This window comes from Rissa tridactyla, chromosome 7 (assembly GCF_028500815.1).
Source record: "Rissa tridactyla isolate bRisTri1 chromosome 7, bRisTri1.patW.cur.20221130, whole genome shotgun sequence".
NCBI classification, from domain to species: domain Eukaryota; kingdom Metazoa; phylum Chordata; class Aves; order Charadriiformes; family Laridae; genus Rissa; species Rissa tridactyla.
In genome coordinates this window covers 56,831,444-56,853,899 of record NC_071472.1, presented here as the reverse complement: position 1 = coordinate 56,853,899, position 22,456 = coordinate 56,831,444, and the positions used below count along the sequence as shown (strand labels likewise).

Sequence of the window (22,456 nt, the reverse complement as noted above, 5' to 3'; positions counted from 1 at the left end):
AGGAAGGGATGAGGGTGACTCCACTACCGTCTCCGTCGCTGCAAAATCAAGGTGGCACGGCTCGAATGGGCGGGTGCCAGTCTCGACGTGCAGGGAGGTGGGCTTAGCGCAGGATGGAGCTGAGCCCTGAGACAATCCTTGCCCCGGGGTGTTGGGGATGGGCCAGAGAGGGGCTGGGGGGATTAAAGAGGGAAAATAATCACAGATTAATAAATAGCACCAACACACCACGGCTCAGGAGACACCCGAGAGCAGCAGGCAGGGAGAGCCGCCCCGGGAAGGAGCCGATGTTTGGGCTGGTTGTCCTCACCTCCAGGACAGGGTGCAGAAAAGCCCCCAGGGCATCTCGCGCCCCAGGGCATCTCTGCAGCATCTGGCTGTTCCCAAACCCGCTCTCGACAGAGCCCAAGGGCTGATGGCTCCACGCTCAGGTCAAGAGGGACTTGCCAAAGCCCCACATTTGAGCTGCGAAGGGAAAGCCCCCCCCTTGCCCTCAGCCATTTCCATTTTGACTTTTGCACTGCAGAACACCCCCAACACACCCCCAGCAGCCCCCAGGTGCCCGACTTCAGCCACAGATTTTATTGTTTAGTAACGAGCTCACCACACCAGCAAGCCAGGACAGGGGTCAATGGTACATGAATACATATCCGTAGTAGTTACACAGACGGAGATTTGTACAGCTTTTGTACAGAGGAAGAAATAAAATGAATCAAATAACAAAATAGACATTAGCAGTCAAACCTTTTTTTTTTTGTCTTTTCTTTTTTTTATATCATACTAACAAAATCTGATAGCCAAAAAAATGACTAAGCTACAAAATTGTAATACATACTGTACGGGTAAAAGGTTATCATCCATTTATACATCTAGTATCCTCTTTATTCTGGTAACTTACATGAGGCCTATAGGATCTTAGTGTATTAATAATTCCCTACAAGATAGTGTTGAGCTGCTAAAGCTGCCGAACAACGGAGTACTGGAATTTTTGTTAAGACTTACAGTGTCATTTGCATCGGTTTGTTTTAATGAAACCCTCATGCATCTCTACTGCAAGCCAGAGGAACCGCTGGTGGCTGGGGCAGAAGGCAAGAGCTGTAAAGCCTCGGCTGCCAACGTGGCGCCCGTCGTTCCTTGCTGCCCCTTGCTCCAGCTCTCCAGATGCTGTAGGAGTGATAAAGCTGAAATCACCAACCAAGACAAGATTCTTTTCCCTTTGGTCTAGAGGGTTAGAGGAAAAAAAAAACCCACTAAATATGGAACAGTCTCCATGCCAAAGACTTCTTTCGCCAGGTCACGTCTCAGCCGTCAGCAGAAGAGCACCACTAACCGTTTGGGCCGGCTGGGAGGGCTGGTCTCACAACCAGGGTGCAGGTCCTTCCCTTGGCGCAGGGGGCTCTCCACCCGGCACTGCCGCTCCGAGGCACGATGCTCGGGATCTGGCTCCAGATGTGAAACCAGCCTGGCACACACAAGCCGGGAGAGGGGCTGGGGTAACACAGACACCCCCCATCCTCCCCATACCAGCTCTCGGGGACTGAGATAAGAGCAAGGCTGAAGCCGAAGGGGGAGCGAAGGCACAAACAGGAACCAGCCCCCGACCGACGGCAGGAGGTGGCTGCATCACTGCTCCAATGCCCTTGAAAATCTCCCCCAAAGAACCAAGCCAGTAAGACCGAATATCGTGAAGTACTTCACACACCACCACATAGGCAAAAATAGCACTTAAACTTACAAATAAATAGAGGGGCTTGGGGAATCTCCTCCTTGTCCTCTCCAAGTTTGTCCCTAGTTTGGTCTCTTACAACCTCAGAGGGGCAGCCAGAGGCAGGTGTCCCTAGGAAGCCTCTACCAATTTTGGAGAGGGAGGGCACGACCAGTGTCCAAGCCCCCTCCTGGCCACTTCGCAGGCTTCAGCTGAAACCCAGATGACGCGTGTGATAACCTGCCCTGTTGTCACTGCAGCCAGTCCTATTTGGGGAGCAGCTCCCATGGACCTGCACCCCAGGGGAGGGTGGGGACACAGGGGACCTGGCTTTGTCCCACTGCCCGTTTTGGTCCAGCCTTGCAACACACAGACACCACAGGCTCCACAGAAAGCCAAGAAGCGCCATCAGCTGCCTGGCTGATCCTTAGGGACCAGCACAGCCATGTACAGCCAGAGAAGACCATCAGCACTAACTTTTAGCCTGCTCTGACCCATCTGCTTCTGCTCCTCTCAGTCAGCTTGAGTGACAGTGAAGAGCCACAGGTCTGAGCTGCTCACAGGGGATGGTCCCTGGCAGGAGTCAGGAGCCAGAGACTCCTCCAGCCTTAACCACCACCACCCTGACAACTTTGGATCTGATTAATGGAACAAAATATATAGTCCCCATAACCACTCCTGGGGGATCCCACCCTGTGCGGAGCCAGAGGTTCATCAAAAGGAGGTGGAAAATGCAGGTATCTTTCCTCTGTAGATGAAGGGAGCTGGTCACAAGTCACTAGAAGACCTATCAGGGAAAATAAGTTACAAACCAGAACGGGCTCTCCCACCTGCAGGTGCCTGGGAAGCCCCGGGCGTGGAGACAGGCAGCACTGCAAGAACCGTTCTGTGAGCTCCACTCAAGCCAGCGGGAGCTGCAGACATGACTTCAGAGACCATGCAGCCAACAGGAGCACTTTGGGAAACACCAGCCCTAAATTCTTCACAACAGCAGCTCCCAGTGAGGTATTCACTGTCGTGGGCTGTAACAACAAACACTCCCTCTGGGATTTTCCCAAATCGCTTAGGAGATGAATACACCAACCAGGAGGATTTTGGAGACCACCCCTATGATCCCTTGGGAAAGTTCCAGAGTTAGGCAGAGATGTTGCAGTCTTCCTGGTGATTAGTAAGAGCTGATGAAACACTTCTACAAGGCAGGATGGGATCCCATTTGAATTATTTCCAGCCAATCAGATCCCAAGCTTGCTCTCCCTCCCCCTGCCATACACCAGCTTTAAGCTGTGTTTTCTGACCTGCTTTATTGCCCTGAAGTCACTTTCCTCTCTCATCCTCCCTTTGAATGCAGGGAAATCACCAACCATAGCCCAGATTCAGCAACGTCCTCCTCATGGCAGAATTGCAGCCAGGAAGCCCAAGTCTTTCCCAGGTTCCTTCTGGCTGCCCATCCTTCAAGGAAGCAGGAGTCTGGCAACCCGCTAAGAAAAAGTAACTCAACTTTGTAGGAAATCAGGGCAAAAAGCCATGAAGCTGACATGCCATGACGTTCAACTGCCTGTGGTCTGGCTCAGATCTCCTCTCTCAGTGGTCTCTCTCTGTCTTGTCCTCTTCCACAGATGCCCCATCATAACGCAAGAGCTTCTGAAGACTGGAGGAGCTGGGCACTAACTAGGGGAAGCCTGGTAAATATTGCTGCGACTCTTCCCTGTAACTGAACAGTGAATCTGAACTGGACTCTCTCACACCTTTAAGACCATGCTGTCCCCTTCCTCCACTCTAATGTCCCCTTGGGAGCTGTGGTGCAAAGTCAAAGAGAAGACTTCAGAAGAAGGAACAAACCCTTGCCTGGGCCTGCAGTGCTGTGTACGGACACAAGGGCTGTGTGGGCTCCACTCGTGGATTCCTTCTGCTCCAAATGCTCACACTCAGGTCATGCACAGGATTTCTGTGCCCACCAAGTACAACCAACCGCTACCGTGTGAATGCTCACAGCAGCACCTTGGCCTCCTCTGTACCTGGTAGTAAGGGAGGGGCATCATACCAAAGAGCCAAGGACAGCTCTGGAGAATGGCCAGGCACTTCCTGACTAGCTGTTAAATTAAACAGGCAAGGAGGGAGCCATCTCCTCAAGGCATCTGTCACACACCAACTGCAGCCAGCGTGGAGCCCTCAGGCCGGCAATGGCGAGATCCAGCCGCATGGGGAGTCCTGTGCTCAAAAAAGACCCAATAAAACACAGACGAGTGAGGGGGACCAGGCTGGGCAGCCTGGCTGTGGCCCAGGGCACCGGCAGCCTGCTCAGTCATCTCTCTGCAGGAAGAAAGGCCAGCCACACCTGAGCGAGATGTGCCTGTCCCCAGAGCCAGAGCCACCACAGCTCCTTCCCAAACAGCAGTGGGTGAGAAACGAAATAAATATCCCTCTGAAACCAGATGATTTCCCACGACATGCTATGATACAAGTTCTAAGTGCAGCCTCTGTGCTCTAGAACAGCGATGTCTTCTACAAGGCGAGGAGGGAAACACGTCCCCACACCCCGTCTTCCTCAGCCTACGCACGCCAGCGTGACCAGTCAGCCAGCAGGTTCCACTCGCTTGTGCAGGTCTTCAAGACACTGGGGCGGGTGGAAAGGAAGGGACAGACCACGTGGGAAACGTGCAGCCTCTGGGCACGCGCTTTGGAGTTGAACACCGCAAGCAAATCCCTTTGCGGCTCCTGTGGGGTTATTGGGACTTGCTGACACTTCAGCCACCGTTCGGGGCAGCTGCCATCCAGACCACATCAGGTGGTGGGACCAGGGCAGCTCACGCAACACAAATTCCACAGTCAAAAACCAATACAGGTAAGAAAACCAAACCCAGAGAGATCTTTCTGCTTCCTCCTGGACCAACGGCTGCCTTGGAAAACTGGACGCCAGGATTGTCCTGATTACATCAGTTAGTATATTATAAACATTGTCCTGCTTAAAGTGAAAATACTGTGTCTGGTCTTTTGGAGGTGCTAAAGCCAGATGGGGGATCGTTTTTCCTGACTGTGCACAGGAGCTGACACTGGCGTGAAATGATCCTCTTCACCTCTTCTCTATCAGAGCTTCTCCTGGAAAAAAAGAGGCCTTGTTAGGCAAAATGAAGGCAAGCACAGAGGTCTTCTTACAGAAGAGGAAACTGAGGGACAGTGTGGGATGCCACCAGGCCTCCCATGTCCCAACCCGCTGCTCTGCCCAGTAAGCCACACTGCCTTTTCCTCAGGCTGGCCATCCTGCCTGTAAGGAAGTGAAGTTTGAGCCTACAGATCCTGCCCTACACCATGAAAATCATGGGAGACGAGGACACCATGTCTCAAAAATGCCACCCATGTAAAGGCGACAGTAGAGATCTGAGACCAAGCAAGTTCTAGCTGGGGCTGCCAAGAGAAGAGCCATGCAGGCACTGACCCAGGAGACCGAGGGGAAACTCCCTTCTCCCCCATTTCTCCCAGAGCAAGCACCTCAGTGTGCATCTCACCACCACCTTCCTGATGGCTTCAAGTAGTCTAACTGTTGTTAACTACTCTTTTCTTTTCAATTCCATGGGCTTCTCATTTTGATCTGTATCTCATCACCCTGATGAGTAGCAAATGGATCCAGACAGCTTCAAGTTCATGAAGCTAGTATGATCCAATGAGGGGGATTTTTTTTCTGGAGAACCTATGTTTTTCTAGGACATTGATCAGGCCCCTAAACTCACTACCTGAGGTGTCAGGATGCAAGGGTAGTCCTGGAGGTGTTCAAGGCCAGGCTGGATGAGGCTCTGAGCAACCTGGGCTGGTGGGAGGCGTTCCAGGCCAGGGCAGGGGGGCGGAACTAGATGATCTTTAAGGCCCCTTCCAACCCAAACCATTCTATGATGCTATGATTCTATGATGCTAAATGGTACAGTGAGGTTCCCACCGTGCTGGGAACTGGAGTTGCGCAGAGCCCCTTGCTTTTGCTGTGGGAATGACAGAGTCAAGCTTTGCTGGCCAAACTGCCCCCATCCAAGAGCTGTCCCCAGCACAGCAGGCAAAAAACCACATGCAGTAATCACTCTTTTAAACAACATTCTGCTTAAAACTTACCTCTTGCTTGTGGGATTTATCCTGCTGGTGAATCCCGTTAGCAGACCCAGAATTTCCAACAGTCTGCAACAGAGAACAGGCAACACTGAAGAGGGACACAGAGCCTAGGGGTTTTGCCTGCAAGCACTGAGATTTGGCAAGACTGCCATCTCCTTTCCTTAGCAGCCCACTCCACAGAAGGAAAGGAGAATGCAAAAATCCCACCCCACTTTTGGCAAGAAGCTTCCTGCCCTCTGCACCCTGGCCCTATCCCCACATCCCAGATTGCATCCTTCCCAGCTACAAAACATCCCCCAAGTTCCTTACGGACACAGACCCGCTCTTCACTTCTGACTCTTAAATCCCGATAAACAAACTCTCCGCCAAGGGCAGCGTTAGCTGCAGAACACGGCACAGTGAACAGGACATTTGCCATTCCCCATTTCCCGTCTCTGGGGACAAGTCTGGCAGCCAGGATGGGCTGTTCTATCTTTAGAAAGCACAAGAACTTTGAAAAATTTATAATGTTTCTTTAGCAGGGATAATATGGAGCCCTTCAGCTTCAAAATGACAGCACAAGCGGCACAAACGAGAGAAGAAAGCTGCAGCCTGAAGTCACAGCATGCCAGATGTCAGTTGCTTGGGTCTTGGTGATCAGATTCACAGCTGCTGGTGAATTGCTGATGGCAGCAAAACCAGAAATTATGGGGAGAAAAGACTGCAAGGTTTAAACCCCATCATTAGAGGAGTCCCAGCTCCTCAGCTTCCGTTCTCACTGCGACCGTGAAGGTACATAATCAACCCTATGGGACAGAGGTTTAGTTTGGGCAGAAAACAGAGAGATTCAAACTGAGCTCTGCTTTGAGAGCCCAAGCTGTTTGCCAGGCAGCGAGTCCTACCTGGATGGATGGCCAGAATAGTGCTGCTGTAGTGACCCGGCTTTGGGTCTGCACCCACAGCCACAGGTCAGTCAGAGCTGACACGAGGCACTATACCCTACCTGCAGCACACCCCATCTGTGCACTAAGCAGCTATCCGATACCACAAATTAGTTTTGAAATTTGGACTCAGTACATCCCCATGACAAGTGGTGTCATTCATTTGAAATCAAATAAAAAAAGCTCCCAGAGCAATCACTGCAAATTCTCCAAAAAAATGCCCACGTGCCAAATCCTTCTAATTTCCTGCAAAGCTGCAAGATCAGGGTCTCCCAAGACATGGAGAAGGTAAAGATCATCTTCCTCTATTTCAGAACAGATTCAGGCGTGGAACCATCAAAGTAGCAATTACTCGACAATGAGACGAAGCCAGAGTGCCATGAGGCTCCCCCAGCTCCTGCACCTCCTCGTCTAAGGGCAAGGCCAGCCATGCACACCGCAGGCTGCAGAGCGCGGTGGCTGACGAAGCCTGCGAAGGGAGAACAGCAGCTTGCGGTAATTAGAGATTTCCTGCTGCAGCGCACTGCAAAGTGAAGGCTTTGCAGACAAAGGGAGAGCGATGCCAAGGCAGATCCCTGGGCAACAGCTGCCGCTGTCAGAGAGGAGAGGGAGGTCAGAAGGCAGTGCAGAGTGGGCTGCAGCAGAAATGTGGCTTCTGGGGAAGAACCATCAATTCCCTATTGCACCAAGATCTCTTTAGGCCAACAACATCCTCAGGCTCAGCCTGAAAGCCCCTGGTTAACAACTCTCCTTCACAAGGAGAGGGATGAACAGATATCATACCGAAACCAGGGAGCTTTGATCCAGACTTCCTTGTAACCAGGCACGTTAAAAACCTGACATCAATAGAAGTTTGAAGCCTAGCTTCCCGCAATAATCCTCCGTCTGTCTCTTAGTACCACGGTTTGTAGTTGAAGGCATAATACTATCTTGTCGTATCTCAAAGATTTCTTAAGCGTGAAAGTATCAAAGTAATACCAGGGATAGATTAGCTGACCTCGTAAGGTCCATTCCAACTCACTTCATGTAAGATTAGTTATTTTCTACAGTTGAGGAAGAAATAATTACCACCTGGAGACAGGAATGCAAAAGGGAAGATTTCCTGTTCTCAAGGGACTTAGCATTAAAGCAAACAGAGAATAACTTTCCCCACCCTCCCATAGCTTACAGCAGATGAGGTTGTCATGATGCGTTTTCATTTGACACACAGCAATTACAGCAGAAGATAAAGTCACTCTGGAGGCACCGACAGGATTATAGTACGTCTTGGACTGCCACAAACTTGTCATCACAACCGCAGCTGTCCTGTCTGGTGCTGGCAGACGGCCGCTGCCGCTGCACTGCGGGATATGAAGAGAGTGTCTGCAACACACAGATGCTCAGCTGAGCCAGCAGAGCTTTCAGGGCTGCGGTTTTTGCCATGCACCCTCCTCCTGACTGCCTCCCTGCAAGTACTAGTGCACTGCAAACAGCCATTTGGTGTGTCTGCAAACTGTGCAGAAGAAAATGTCACAGGAGGAGAAGACTTGACACCCCCAGATTACCTACCACAACATATCTGCACCTGCATCAGGGAAAACAAGCTCTCTGCCCATTCTCCCGTGCCCAGGGGCTTGTTCTGTACTATCCTAAGGTATCTGCTTGAATGTGAACTGTAGCTCATTACTGCGATACTGAGACATTTTTCAGTTAAGAATTTAAATGAGCGAGGACAAGAGAAGCACTGGTGGCTCTGAAAGCCATGACCTGTTTGCAGACACAAGAGAAAATACAGCTATAACAGTAAAAAAAGGACATGAAGCACAAAGCTTGGCACAAGGGGCAGGTCGCTTCACAAGGAGGAATCAGTCAGGGCGGAGACACCACAGGTACGAGACAGAAAAAGCCGAATGTGCAGAGTCAAGTTATTTGCAGCCTTCAATTTCACACAGAAGGCTGCAACACAAACAACGGAACCAGTTTTGCCTTTTTGAGAAGAAACAAGGAAAGATCTAAGGACGTTGGGAAGAGAAGATAGCAACTGGAATGGGAACATTCATAGCCCATTAGCAAACCCAAATCAGATACAGAGATGTCTCCAGGAACTGGTTAGAGAAATGGAAAACATTTTCCCAGTCACTTCCAAAGCTTCTGCTATGGACTGCAAGGAAATAAACCTCTCAAAGGACAGGGATGGCAGAAACCCTCAACTTTAATATTATACAGTTCCTGTACGCGAGTATATGCAGTCACACATCACTTCTCTGTTCTCTTGTACACGTAGAGAACAGTTATTCGTGCTGCAACCTTCCCCAAAACACCACATTCAGCAACCAATCTCTTGCAGAGCACAAAAGGACCTGTAATTACCAACTAGCGAGGCTTTTCTTAGGTTTAACGTACCTGTGTTTTTTCAGAGGAGAGCCTCATCGCTTCCATGAGCTTCTCCATCTGGTGGCCCTGCTCCAGCGCGTTGCGTAGCACATCCTCTGTGCTGACGAGTCGGTGCTGCAGCCGGATCACTTCCGACTCTGACGAGGGGTCGATAAGGGAGTACCGCCTCTGATCCGTTACAGACTTTTCCTTGTCCTTATACAGCAAACAATGGAAAAATAGGAGCATGTTAGATTAAAACCACTAATTACAGACACTAAGCAAAGTAGAAATCCACAGTAACTCACATAACCGTGTTTTGATTTCAACAGTAGATGGGGTCAGAGCACAACTCCGAAGGAAACCCTATCGAATGCAACCAGCAGCAGCTCTAATTTGTTCCCAGCCGAGTTCCAATAAATTATTCACATTTCAACCACTGGAGGACACTGAAGTACACAGGAATTAGAGCACATTGCTTATGCCTAGATCAGAGAATGTGTAAAACAATGTGGGGTAGCTGACCGACCTTCAGTTTCTCCTACAGATTTTAGCCCTATTTAACCATGGATCTAAAACCAGTGGGAACAGGGAAATACTGGAGAAGGACAGATGGAACATTTTTGCTGCTTAATGAGGTGCTGCTAAGCCAGGCCACAGCTCACAGGCGCTGTCAAGGAAGTTCCCATCAGATGCTCATTAGCACAAAAGAAAGCACAAAGACTCAGAGTAAGGGTGAAGGGCTAGAACCACCCCCACGAGCAGCACAGAGCCCTCCAGCCCCCAGGCCAAGGCCAGGAGGGGTTTTGATGCCCTCACCAGCACAACTAGTTTCTCTCGCAGCCCCTTGATGTCATCTTTGAGCTTCTGTTCCTTCAGCCGCCACTCGGCTTTGTGCACCTCCCGGCTCAGGTCCCGCTCTGGCCCAGGGGAGTGCCGGTTCGCCTCCAGTAATAAGGCTCTCAGCTCATTCAGGCTCCTGGAAGAAGCAGCACGAAGAGGTGAAGACCCTTCCAGAGCCCCCACAGCACTGCAGTCCTGCCATGCTCCCTCCCACCTTTGTTACAGATCCAAAGAAAGGCCAGCGAGAAAACCTGACGCATCTCCCACCACTTTGGGGGCTTCAGCTCTCCTGTCCTCCCCACTGCACCAGCTGTAAAGAGACTGGGACCTGGACTGGGCACCAGCTTAGCTGGCTTGTAGATGACTGCATTCAGCATCTACATGGGCACCGAGCTGTCTTGCAGCTCCTGGCAAGCAGTGAAAGGGCCGTCAGTCCCTTTGATAATTCACCGCCCCTAATTTTAACCCAATGCCCACACGGGCATCTCTAACAAACAGGAGAGCTGGGGCTGGACTTCAACAGTTTAACCTTCAGATTTCTTTTGGTGATAAATTACAGCACCCTGAACAAACATGAACACGCAGCCAGCCCCCTGTCCCCTGCTCCGTCCTTCAGACCTGCAGACTGACCTTTCCTTCTTGAGTAGCTCCTGGCTAATCAGGACCAGTTGCCCTGAAGCATCGTGTGTTTTCTTGGTCAAGGCTTCCAGTTCGCTTTCCAACCTCTTCTTTTCTTTCAACACCGAATCGGCCTTCTTTTCTGCTGTTTTGCATTTATTTTCCAAAGCTAGGAGAAGCAGAGGATACAGGGGAAAGAAAGGTCACTTAGTCCTTTGCTTACATTCCTGCTTTTTGACTTTACCCAATTCCCACTCCTAACAGCACAGGTCTGACTAGCTCTGGATCGTCCTCTGTTTAAGGGGAGATCTCGGAAACAACACACCCAGCTCTATTTATTTCTGCTTCTTTCAGCTTTTGACATGCAATGAGCCCCAAACCACCTTTCTCACAGGATACAAATACCTTCTGCAGGGTTTGTATTCACCTCCTGAAGAGAGACCAGAACTCCTGAAGAAATTTTTACAACAATGTCCACTGACAGGCAGTGTCATGTTTTATCATAGGAATCATAGAATGTGTTGGGCTGGAAGGGACCTCTAAAGGCCATCCAGTCCAACCCCCTGCAGTCAGCAGGGACATCTTTAACCAGATCAGGTTGCTTGGAGCCTCATCCAGCCTGGCCTTGAATGTCTCCAGGGATGGGGCCTCCACCACCTCCCTGGGCAACCTGGGCCAGTGTCTCACCACCCTCAGTGTACAGAACTTCTTCCTAATGCCTCATCTAAACCCGTCCTGCTCTAGTTTAAAGCCATTGCCCCACGTCTTATCGCCACCTGCCCCTTGCAGCACCTGGGCCCTTGTTTAACACCAGTACAGAGGAGGAGCAGGGAAACACCTAGTTCCCACCAGCACTGGATTAGGGAAACTTACCACTTACTTGGGCCCTTAGAGTTTCAGTCTGGGACACCAGCGATGACACCTCTTTGTCTCTTTTACTCAGCTTGTCTTGGAGGTCTGTGGGTGAACGAAAAGACAAGACAAAGATTAGAAGCTTGGAAAATGCTTTGTGCAAATCAGGAAGGTACTGAGTGTGCAGCATGGGTCGGGGTGTGACAGGGGCACGGTTGTGGTACCCTCTGTCGGCAGCAGGAGACAGACATGGGTGTTTTCTCACTGCATCTCACCACCATCCAGATATTAGGAGGCAGGATACATAGCTGGGAAGCCATATCACACAGGTTTAAGAAAGCAACCACAAGCGGAGGAAAAAAAAAAAAGAATAAAACATTAATAAAAACCACAGACAGGAACTTTCAGCACATTTCTTTGTGTTACCTCCTACACCGGAAGGCAGAAACAGTTTTAAAAGATGTGTTTTCTGGAAACGTTTTCTGCATTTCCACACTTGGAGAGGCAGATCTGAAGTGTGATGCTTTTGTGGCTCAAGCCTGAACTAATTGTTTTTAGTACTTCTTACATATGGCTTATCCGTTGTGGAAACGTGCACGTGGGCTGAGCAGCCTTTTAAGAGCAGTGGCTGCTGGACCTAGTTCTGTGATGCACTCCCAGGGCAGGAATTACCTGTCAGTCAGCATACGATTTGGCATAGCATATATATATATTTTATATATATATAAAATTTTTTATATATATAAAATCCTGTACCTGCAAAGACAGTGATGAGGCTGATGACAGTGCCTAGCTAGCACTAAGGGCAGGTGGGAATAGGACAAACACCACTGAATCCAAACAGCTTGAGGAACACTCAAACTAAAGTAAGGTTCTATTAAGCAAAGTTTAGGGCTGCAAAATCCCCCATAACCTCCGTTTAGATGGCTACATCCTCAGCAGGACTTTAACAAGGGCTTTGCAGAGAACAGAGTCCTTAGAGGTGAGTGAGAAAAAGCTATGCAACCATAAGCCAAATGCCATTTGAAGTGAGACAAGCTGGTTCTTTAGAGATCACCTTTGTGATCTACACTGACAAGGCTTTTCTAAGAGAAAAAAATAACCTTAAGGAAGAATGAAGAAAAACGAGTCTCCTGGGAACAAGCAAGGGAAGACACAATCTGGAAGCACCTTACGTGTCTTGGAACAGCCCTGAATCCTTCACAGACACCCAAAAGCATATGCCACGCGCAGCGATGTGGTAGGACATGGCTCCCAACAGAGGCCATCTGGGCCATCCAGCTCCAATCTTGCCCGTCCTGCTGTTGCTCAGATGCCGGGTTACAGCTTCCCCTCTTTGCGAAGAGGCTGAATGCAATTCAGTTTCCAAACTACATTATACAAATTTTCTGAGTGCATAAATTCTGCATTTTGTTAAAAGGATGCATTTGATTTATAGTAAGCTTAATACAAAAAGTAACCCCCATTATCTTAAGCCAACCACATCAATACTACCATTAGCAATTCCCTCCTAGCAATGAATTACATTCAGCGTCTGCATTTCACCTGCTGTAAAATCAGTGATGGGATGGAAGCGTGCCCATTTCCCCAGATCTGTCTCCAGCCTGCACCATCTGCATGGCGAGTGTGTAACCCAAGAGTGAAAACATCCACCCCTGCCTTTGCTCAGCTAGGTTAGAGAAAGAAAAAAAAAGCCGGACAACAAACGCCATCCAGCAAAATCGGAGAGATGAAATGGCTTCCTAAGCCCTTTCCACACAGCCGTCCCTGCAAGAGCAGAAAGTCAGAGAAAAGGAAGACGCACGAGTCACTAGAACAGGGTGCTCCAAGACAAAACGATAAACTTCCATACCTTCCATAGTCTGCTTCATCTTTATCTTTTCTTCTGAAATATCATTAGTTTCAATCATCTGAAATAAATGTAATATATGAGATGTAAAACAGGCCTTTATCTGAAGATGAAAGCAAAGTTAACAACCAAAGCCCCATCCAAAGCAGAAGTGTATCCGGTACTCAAGTTTGGATGTTTTACATCCTTCCCGAGAGGACAACACGGGCTTTTGAGGAGTCAGTTCTATAGTTGGGCACTACTGAAGGCTAACGGGTACCATCTGGGAGTGTCTACACACAACGGGCAGCTGAGCACAATGGTGAGAGTCACCCATGAGGGAAAAGACACCGGGCTTTCCCTGTAAGCTCTGGTTCCAGCTGTCTCACACCCAGAGTTTGTGCAGGGCGACGGAACAGCTGCTCTCCTTCGGACCAGTCTCCTGTGGCCAACCATGGCAAATACTCAGGTGCAAATGCTCTTTAGCATTCAACTTGGGACCTAGACGACAACAAGTTCCTCAACTTCTGAAGAATCTAACTGTGCCAGAATTTACAAAAACAGTAATAAAACATTGATAAAATAATAATTATTAAAGAATTAATACATTAATTAAAAATAATAAAAAGCAAATGCTGGTCTCTGTAGAGGATTCTGCCTTTTCCCCATCTGTTGTCTATATTGCAACAAAGAGCGTAAAGCCAGCAACCACACAGCTCATGGCCAAGCTTTCCATCGCAGAAGCCACTATTCAGCCCTTCAAGCCTCTTCACATCCAGCAGCCTCTGGTGGGCTGCTGTGGCCACCACCACTGAAAGCCCCGAAGTCAGTCCCCGAGGGCTTGAGTGGGCTGCAGGATGCCGCTAAGAGAAGCGGGAGCACACCCAAAGGGGAAATATGCTGCCTGATGTACTTTTGGTACAGAAAAAGTATGTAACTGCTCTTTGGAAGCACAGCTGTGGTTCTCCCTTGAAGGTCTAGGAAAGATAGCACCATTCGTAGTCACAAGACATCTGTTTGTTTGAAGTATTTGGATAGTTAATACTGCAGCCACATTAAATCAGCTAAGACATTTTAAAATAGAATTTGTCCTACGACACTCAGAGGCTTTCACCCATGCATTTCTTCCCACATTTTCCTGATTTTAATCAATACATAGTTAAAATAATTATTTCAAGACTCCCTGGTTCTAATCCAATATCGATGTCCCCCAAAGCCCTCACTTATTTAAAGGGCTCTGGAACAACCCTCCAGCTTCTTTTACATTCATTCCTGTTTGAATATTGGCTATAACATGTGACATGTTGTAATAACAACCCCCTTTTCCCAGGGCCCTGGCTGTACTTATTGTTCACGACTGTCCTTACTAGACGAAACATGTCGAGCAGCCCTTGAAACACCATTAATGCTGTAGATTCCTTCTTGGGCTTTTGCCTCTCCTGCCCAGTTGAGCGTGCCTTTTTGCAGGCATGAAGCCCTGACTTGGCCAACAGTAATTCATGGGCTAGAGTTCGCTGCCTAGAGGTGCAATGGGTTTCACCCCGATCTCCATGGGGCTGGTCACATTGACAAATTAAACATAGGCATTGTATTCACTTCACTGGCACCTCACTCTGGAACAGGGACTACATTGCCAGTGACAGATTTCAAATGAGTATTCTTAAAAGGTGCATATTTCATGGCTTATTTTTATTTTCTGCATCTCCATGGGGACAAGTTGTAAGTTGGCTTTTTGCTCATTTCTCATGGAAAATCCAAACACAAACAGGGGTCCAGCCTAGAGCCACGAGTAGCAATCTCTGCCCTCACCCTACTGCAAACACCGCGTGCCGCACCATGAAGGCAGGACGGCATTCTGTCACAAGTAGTCAAAAAAATGAAGATTATGTAAAAAGACACAAAGGCCACAGAAAATTGACCTCTTTGTATTACTGCTGGTTTTATTCTAGCGTTCCCTGGGAGGCTCAGGACGCGCATTCAATCAGGCATTTTATTTGCCCAGCCTGGTGCCATCCTGACTGTTGAAAGCAGCTCTTCCACTACAATCCTCAACGTCATCATTTCCCTGTCTCTCTCGTATTCACTGCGAAGCCTCCCCACTGCCTCTGCCGCATTGCTGACCCACACACCCACACCTCCCGCTCAATTCCACCAGCTCAGCCCCCTAGCTGAGGCTCTCAAACCACGCTCCACATGCTCTGTCTCAGCGTGGGCAACGACTCCTCTTCCACCCTGTCCCTCCACCTACCCCCAAAGGGCCTCACTCAATAATACACTACGGCTGTTGCAGCTCCTTGGAGGACAACAGCTGTATTGGAGAAATGATGCTTTTCCAGCTAAGAACGTTCTGCTTGCTCAGGATGAGAGCCCACCCTGACAAACCACGACAGCCCTATTCTGCTGCCACAGCACTCATCTGCCTTCAAGCCCAGATGTAGCCCACTTGCTTCTCTTGACTCTTATTTCCTCTAATTGTGCCATTGTAGTGGCTTTCAAGGGTGGGAAGACGCCTTCAGCATGGAGATGCCGAGTCGGAAAAGCACTATCAATGGAAAGTAAAAACATCTGAATACTTTGAGGCATAAAAGCCTCAGAAAACTGCACAAGGCGGCAGCTGAGGGCTACTCCTAGGAAAGGTAACTAACAGTGATGATAAACAAGCAAAACGCCCCAGAAGTCATACATTTGCGTGCTGAGAAGGATGCAGGGCCTCCATGGACTGCAGCTTGTTCTCTAAGACAAGCACTTTTTCCTGCAATCTGTGGATCTCCTGTTTGCTCTGGGCTTCTGTTTTCTGTAACGTTTCATAGTCCAACATCTTCTTCTCAGCCAAAGAAATCTGCTCTTTCAAGAAAGCTATCGCTTGTGTTTGATCTGTGTATTCACTGTGAAGTTTCTCCAGTTCATGCACCCTCAGCTCAGCATCTCGACACTTGTCCTTCACATCTTGGAGCTCAAGAAGGTGCTGATTGCTTTTGGTTTCCAGTTGCATTTTCCAGTTGCTGTTGCTTTTTTCTACTTCATCCACAGCCTCCTGCAACTTCAGTTTGAGACTCTCTTTCTCCTTTATATGAACAGCCGTCTCAATGTCATGCTTGGCTTTCAGGTTCTCCAACTCAAGCTGGTGCTCCATCTTTATACTCTCCACCACTGCCTTCAGTTCCACGATCTCCTTGTGCTGGGTGTCGGGGCCTGTATTTAAAGTGGCCTTCAGATCCTCCAGAGACTTCTGGTGGTCAGAAGCTAACGTGTCCAACTTGGACTTCCAGTTGTCCATGAGCCCCATGTTCTCATTAGTGGCTTGCTGAACTTTATGCTTTAGGTCAACGATTTCCTGTGAGTACTTCTCATTGACAGACTTCAGCTTCTCCATCTCCTGCTGGTACTTCTTTAATGTCTTCTCGTACTTCTCCTTTAGCTGGCTGCTCTCCTTCTGATGCTCCTTGTTGGCAGACAGCAGCTGATCTCGTAGACGAAGGGCCTCTGACTGCAAGCCGAGGTTATGCTCGGGGGTCGCTGCTTGGTGAGAGCTCCGGAGGCACTGCCGAAGCTCATCCACCTCGCTGCGCATGAGGCTCAGCTCCTCCTCCAGCTGCAGGATTCTGGACTTCTCTGCTACCGTGGTTAACTGCAACACGACAGAGAAGACAAAGTCAGTCCCCACCTCTCATCGCTGCATCCTGCCTTTTAGCACGTGCGCTCCAGTGGAAGTAAATCCAAAGTACATTAGTCAAAGTTCAAATAAACAGGAAAAGAATACCCAGCACCCTCCAATCTGAGTACAGTTTTGCACCAGGGTAACCGTCACCAGGAACTCTAACAGTTATTACGTCTTTGTGCCAATTGCAATTTGTTTTTTCTAATACGAACCTCTTGTTTTCCACAGGGAAACACACATCTTTGAAACAACCCTCAAAATTCGCTGGAGAGCAACAGTGGTTTATGAAAAATAATGTCCTGAAAGGGCATTATATTTCCAGAGTAGGCATCTTGCCAGGTGATGCAGAGAGGAAGTGTGACTGCACGTGCAGGAATGCCGCAGGCATTCAAACCAGCATTAAGCACATCATGTTTCCTTTATTGCTCAGCAATCCTCTGCCTACAGACCTCTCCTCTGCATGGCAATTTGTTTACCCTGGTGTAAAAAGGAAAAGGGATTTTTACACGAGTAACCGTTAGAGTTTATTAGCAAAGTAAAAATAACGTAGAAGGCTAGAGGATGCAAAGCAATAAATCTGGCCATGGTTAACATTGAGCATAAGGGCTATGGATCGATGCCTTACGATCGGAATGTAACCTGACAGGGCTGAACTACCTGCTAGTCACAGGGAGTTCGGGGGGCTGCACCTATGGGTGGAGAAGAGGAGATTTGACTAAATGTAATATTAGGAAAAGGCAGAAGAAACAAGGAAACCAAGCCAAAACACAAGTGATAGATTCCATTTCATTCCAATTGCCATTCCTCCCACTAACCATCAGCCCTGGAGGCTGTGTGGTTTTTATTTTAGGCCGGCGAGGAGGCATTCAAACCATTTGGCCCTTCTGGAGAACCTCCCATTTGTGTTTTCTACAGCTCCAGCAAATCCACTGGTGAGGAACAAGCTCACTGCGGGCCAGTTTGATGCTTCCCACGCCACACCAGCATGAAAAAGCCCCTCCCGCATCTGACTGCTTTTGGGTTTGGGTGCGTTGTTCATTTGGGCAACCTGTGCTGCTGCAGGCCCAGCCAAGGGTCAGAGCTGGTCCACCAGCACTCACCAGTATCTTCCATTTCAGACGGCAGCTCCCACAGCTGGAGGGAGGACAAAGGGAATGCTGATTGCAATGTTATTTCCCATTACAGCCTGGGGGAGCCTCGAGGCAGAATGAACTGTGCAGCAGGGTGCAGGTGTTATTTGGGCATGTTAATTGAAAGATGAGTTGTGAAGAGCTCATGTGTCAAATGGTGGCATGGGGCAGAGAAGCAAACTCAATCTGAGAAACAAGTCCCCACACAAGAAGCAAAGCTAAAAATTATGTTGTATACCATTTCCAGGAGGGAGAGCAAAGGAAAAACCAAACAAAATAAATCAGGGAAGCCTAAATCCAAGCCAAAAACCAGTCAACCCCACAAACCAAATTAAAAAAGAAACCCAAAGCAAGGCGTCATGAGCATCAACGCAGGGGGCAAGCACGCTGTTCTGCAGGCAGGGCAAGAGGGGGTCGATTACCCTGGTGTCCTCTAATTCTCTGAGGAGTTTTTCAGCCTGTGCCTTCTCAAACAGCAGGCTCTGCTCGAGCTCCCGTATTCGGGCATGCTCCAACTGCGTCTGAGTCTGGTCACACATAGGGAAAAAAGAAGAACAGTGGAGATGGGAAAAGGGGAAGGGAGAGAGAGAGAGAAAGGAAAGAGGGAAAAGAGAGGGAAAGAGAAGGCTGCAACATCATCTTCAGTGTACAAGACAAGGAAAGGCAGTTCACAACAGGAGGAGAAAAAAGATCCAAACAAGCAGGAAAAAATCCAACCAAACAGAAAAAGGTCACTACGGGATTTTACATGGTACTTGGAGTGGCTGTTCACAAGAGAATGGAATCTGTGATGGGAAAACATCCCCCTGCATTAGTGTTTTCCTGCATCAAGACTATACTGAAGACACTTCCTAAAAAGCAAAGCTCCCACCGCTGCAGACCACCAGCACAAGACCTTTGCACCACACTAGAGAGTGCAAAGACCTTGCAGTGATTCTCCGCACCTCTCCCCTAGAGGAATCACAAGGTAGGCTGCAGAGAGTTGGAAGTTCCCATCCTCTTTTTGCTCCGGAGGCAGCTTGAACCCTGCACTAGGTGGGGGAAAAAAAGCAGGTCATACTGTAGACAGCATGTTGCTAAAACCAAAAATCCACTGCACTGAAAGCAAATCAAGGAAATTTAGATAACAACCTGTCATATAAACCAGTACTTTCGGTTTGAATAGGGCTGCTCTGAATTTCAAAGTGATTTTTGCACGCTAAGACTCTAACAGCCTCGTACCCAAACCAGAACTATATTTTTGTTTGGTTTCGCTTTTTTGTTTTTCAAAGAGATGGGTAAATTAAGCACAAGTTTATGTAACCTGCCAAATCCAGGAGCATCAACTCAGGGCATTGCTTCGGTGCCCTTCGCTTTTAAAGCAGAAGTACCATACAGCTGCACTTGATGGCAAACCTCAGGACTTTACAACGACCACTGTAATATCATGTAAAATTTCCCATAAATAAAAGAGGAGAGGAGACACGGGAAAATGCATACAGACTCTGGCCTTCACATTTTTTTTAGCTTATGAAACCAACATTTTCCTTTGAATTAAACTGGACCTACCAAAAACCAAACAAACTTTATCAGAACTTCTTTTTCTTTTTTAAACACACCCATTTTCTGCCTTTCGTTTTACATATAATTATTTGCTTCTCCCTCTTTCTATTGGAACCAGTTTTAGGTATTTTCTGCCCTTTCCTACAATAAAGCAAGCTTTGATTAGTTGTGTTCAAACAATGGAAACTGAAGTTTGTAAAAATCCATGTTTTCTCTTATGGCTTGAAAGTTACCATTATATATAAAATTATATATCTATTCATAGATGGTCAAGATCTCAACTGCCAGTATATTCAGACGACTCCGTTATTTTATGTGGTCTGTTTGACCCCTGAAGGAGGAAAAAAGGTGTGGTCTCAATAACCCAAACATTATCAAAGCCCCCAAATAATATCACTGAAGTGCAAAAGTGGGCATCCTAATACGAAAAATAAAGAAATTTAATTTTGTACTGAGTGGCTTCTCCCGCTCTCTGCAAAGCTCAAGGATGCGCATCTCAAGATGGAGCTCCAGACTTGATTCGATTTCAGGGGATAATTATTCCACTGAAACCAATGATTTTTCCTCAATTTACACTAGCTCAAAAACCCCAAGTGAAACTGCAGCAATAAAAACTTTTGAAGTTACCTTAACCGGTGGCAGCATGTCAGACAGATATCGGCTATCTGAAGATGCTGACCTATTACAAAACTAATCTCTGAATTTCTCAAAGAAACTCTCGCAAGACTCCTGAGGTTGACACTCAGGTTCCCAGCCAAGCTTGCTCAGTATCTACCAATCCTCCTTTTTTCCAAGTCTAGAAAAACATATGAAAATAGAGGAGAAAAATTAATCAGGGAAGAAAGTTAGATCAACTGTTTTACAGTCCTTAAACGTAGCTTCACTGAAGATTCGCATCAATTTTTATTTTATGTAAATTGGTTTGCTTAGCCAGTGTCACTCAGAGCCTCAAATCCAAAGTTTTCCTGCACTTTGAGCAAGTTCAGATCTGAATTTTAGACTTACTTCTTGCTATTAGCCTTAAATTACTATTCACAAATTACAAACTGACTTCCCACTGGTGTTCAAGGTATGAGGTAGGTTCCAGGAGATGAGCATGAGAGAGTTCCTTGAAGAGGCTAATATTTCCTACAACAACACAGTCTGCCACCATTAAAAGCCTTTCTTAAAAGGTTTTGTTTTCCTGCAATTATTTTTTGCCTTCCAAAGCACTACGGCACCAGCATTGCCGACCAGGATCAAAAATGGGTTAAATTCACAACTACATTTCAGGGCTAAATCCACAGTTCCTCCTTCTTTATCAGAGTTCCAAAAGCTGGACCCACACCTCCAGGCTTCAGATACATTGATTTCTTTGACCAAAGAGCTTCTAGTTATGCTACCTGACACACTCAACACCCAAGAGTCCCAGCCTTGTTCAAAAACTACATGATATTACAAGAAATACCATGGGATTTAGCCTAGCCCTCAGCAGAAACCCTAGATCCAGGGACCACAGAGGAGATAATCTTTTCTTACCATCGTGACTGTTCCTGGCTGTTAAGTGCAAGATAAACATCCTCCTCTGAGTGCTCAGAAGGCGGCTGTTGGCCAGAGGAGGGGAGGCAGCTGTCACTGGGTTTTGCTTTTGGCATTTGGGTGGTTAGTTGAGCTCTAGCTGGGGACGCCAAGGGCTGTGCTCGCAGCCACTGGTTGACTTTGTTGTGAGTGTACAGGAAGAATATCAGGGACAACCATTTCCCAGGAAGCATACTGCAACGCAAAGCAGCACTTATCCCCCTGATTTCCAATAAGAGATTTTTTTTTTTTTTAAGTGAGTTACTTGCTTCTGGAAATCCTGTCTCCCCCACAAAGCAGGAAGGTGAGAATTAACTCCAGTGGGTCAACCATTCAGTCTGAGCATCCAAATGAGACAGGACAGAATGTAAAAACTGACCACAGCAAAGCCCTCTGATCATGTCTGTGCTGTCACTGGTGTTGGACCCTCAGGAGAACATCTCAGTTCTCTGGATCGTGGGAAACCAAGCTGCTCCATGACTCTTTCCTAAGATTTGTTCTTCTGCACAAACGTGGAAGTGGGGACGGGCCCCTGGCAGCCTGCAAGGAGCTTGGCTACATCCCCATTGCAAAGCAACTCCTTCCCAGCCCAAACGAAGGTCACATGTACCCTCGGTTTGGGACCTGCAGTCATAGGAGCACTTATGTCACAGCAACTTACCGTCTTCCTAAAACATCGAGGCTTTTTTTTAAAAAAATATATTTAAATATACCTGCTAACTAACCCTGGTTCCAGGCTTAAACACTTAGGCAGGGGCAATTCACTGCTCTCAAAGGGAGTGATGGAGCAATCACCCTTCTCTAAAGCACTGGGGAAACCTATCATCTAAGCTGAGCAATCAACAGAAACCTGATTTTGCACCCACACACTAGGCAGAAACTGCTCTCTTTTAGCAAAGGTCTGCTATCAGCACATTGCTGATTTATACCCTGTCAAACACATAACTCTGCTTCAGCCTCTGGATAAAGAGGAGAGGTTTATGCCAAGAAGGTCAAAGCCATAGCAACATACTCCATTGCCTAGTTTTCCCATTTTCCTGGGCTTTTATTGGTATGACCCACAGTGAAGCACAGGAGCAGGTGCCTTGACATTTCTGGCTGTTACTGACCTCACACTCTAGCTAAAGATAAGGGAAACTCAACCAATTTACACACGTAGAGCAGAGCCTTGCATTCACAGAAACATTTTCTTTTCCTTCCCCCCCCCAGAGAAAAGCCTCCCACTCAAGTGCAAGCTCCCATCAGTTTGCACAATATTCACTGCAACAGCATCGCTCTGAGCACCAGCCCTTCCCAATGAAAGGGTATCCCAGCGTCAACCCCCGAGCTGGCGGGCAGAGGGCTCCAGGCGAGGATACT

General features: G+C 47.9%; 1 protein-coding gene across 3 annotated transcripts in view; it reads right to left on the bottom strand.

Annotated features, from left to right (window-relative positions):
- Window positions 1-567: 567 nt before the first annotated feature.
- CLIP2 (CAP-Gly domain containing linker protein 2) overlaps window positions 568-22,456 on the bottom strand; it is an 82,496-nt gene continuing 60,607 nt past the window's right edge. Inside the window, exons 9-17 of one of the 3 annotated variants that reach the window (XM_054209740.1) lie at window positions 18,421-18,525; window positions 15,894-16,838; window positions 13,235-13,292; window positions 11,404-11,487; window positions 10,543-10,699; window positions 9,889-10,048; window positions 9,100-9,285; window positions 5,801-5,863; window positions 568-4,801 (exon numbers count right to left, since the gene is read on the bottom strand). In XM_054209740.1, the coding sequence (XP_054065715.1) occupies window positions 4,790-4,801; window positions 5,801-5,863; window positions 9,100-9,285; window positions 9,889-10,048; window positions 10,543-10,699; window positions 11,404-11,487; window positions 13,235-13,292; window positions 15,894-16,838; window positions 18,421-18,525 (1,770 nt within the window). In that variant the 3' untranslated portion in view covers window positions 568-4,789. Of the gene's footprint in view, window positions 4,802-5,800; window positions 5,864-9,099; window positions 9,286-9,888; window positions 10,049-10,542; window positions 10,700-11,403; window positions 11,488-13,234; window positions 13,293-15,893; window positions 16,839-18,420; window positions 18,526-22,456 lie in introns of those variants that run through there. The other 2 variants (XM_054209741.1, XR_008467797.1) reach the window with 2 other exon arrangements.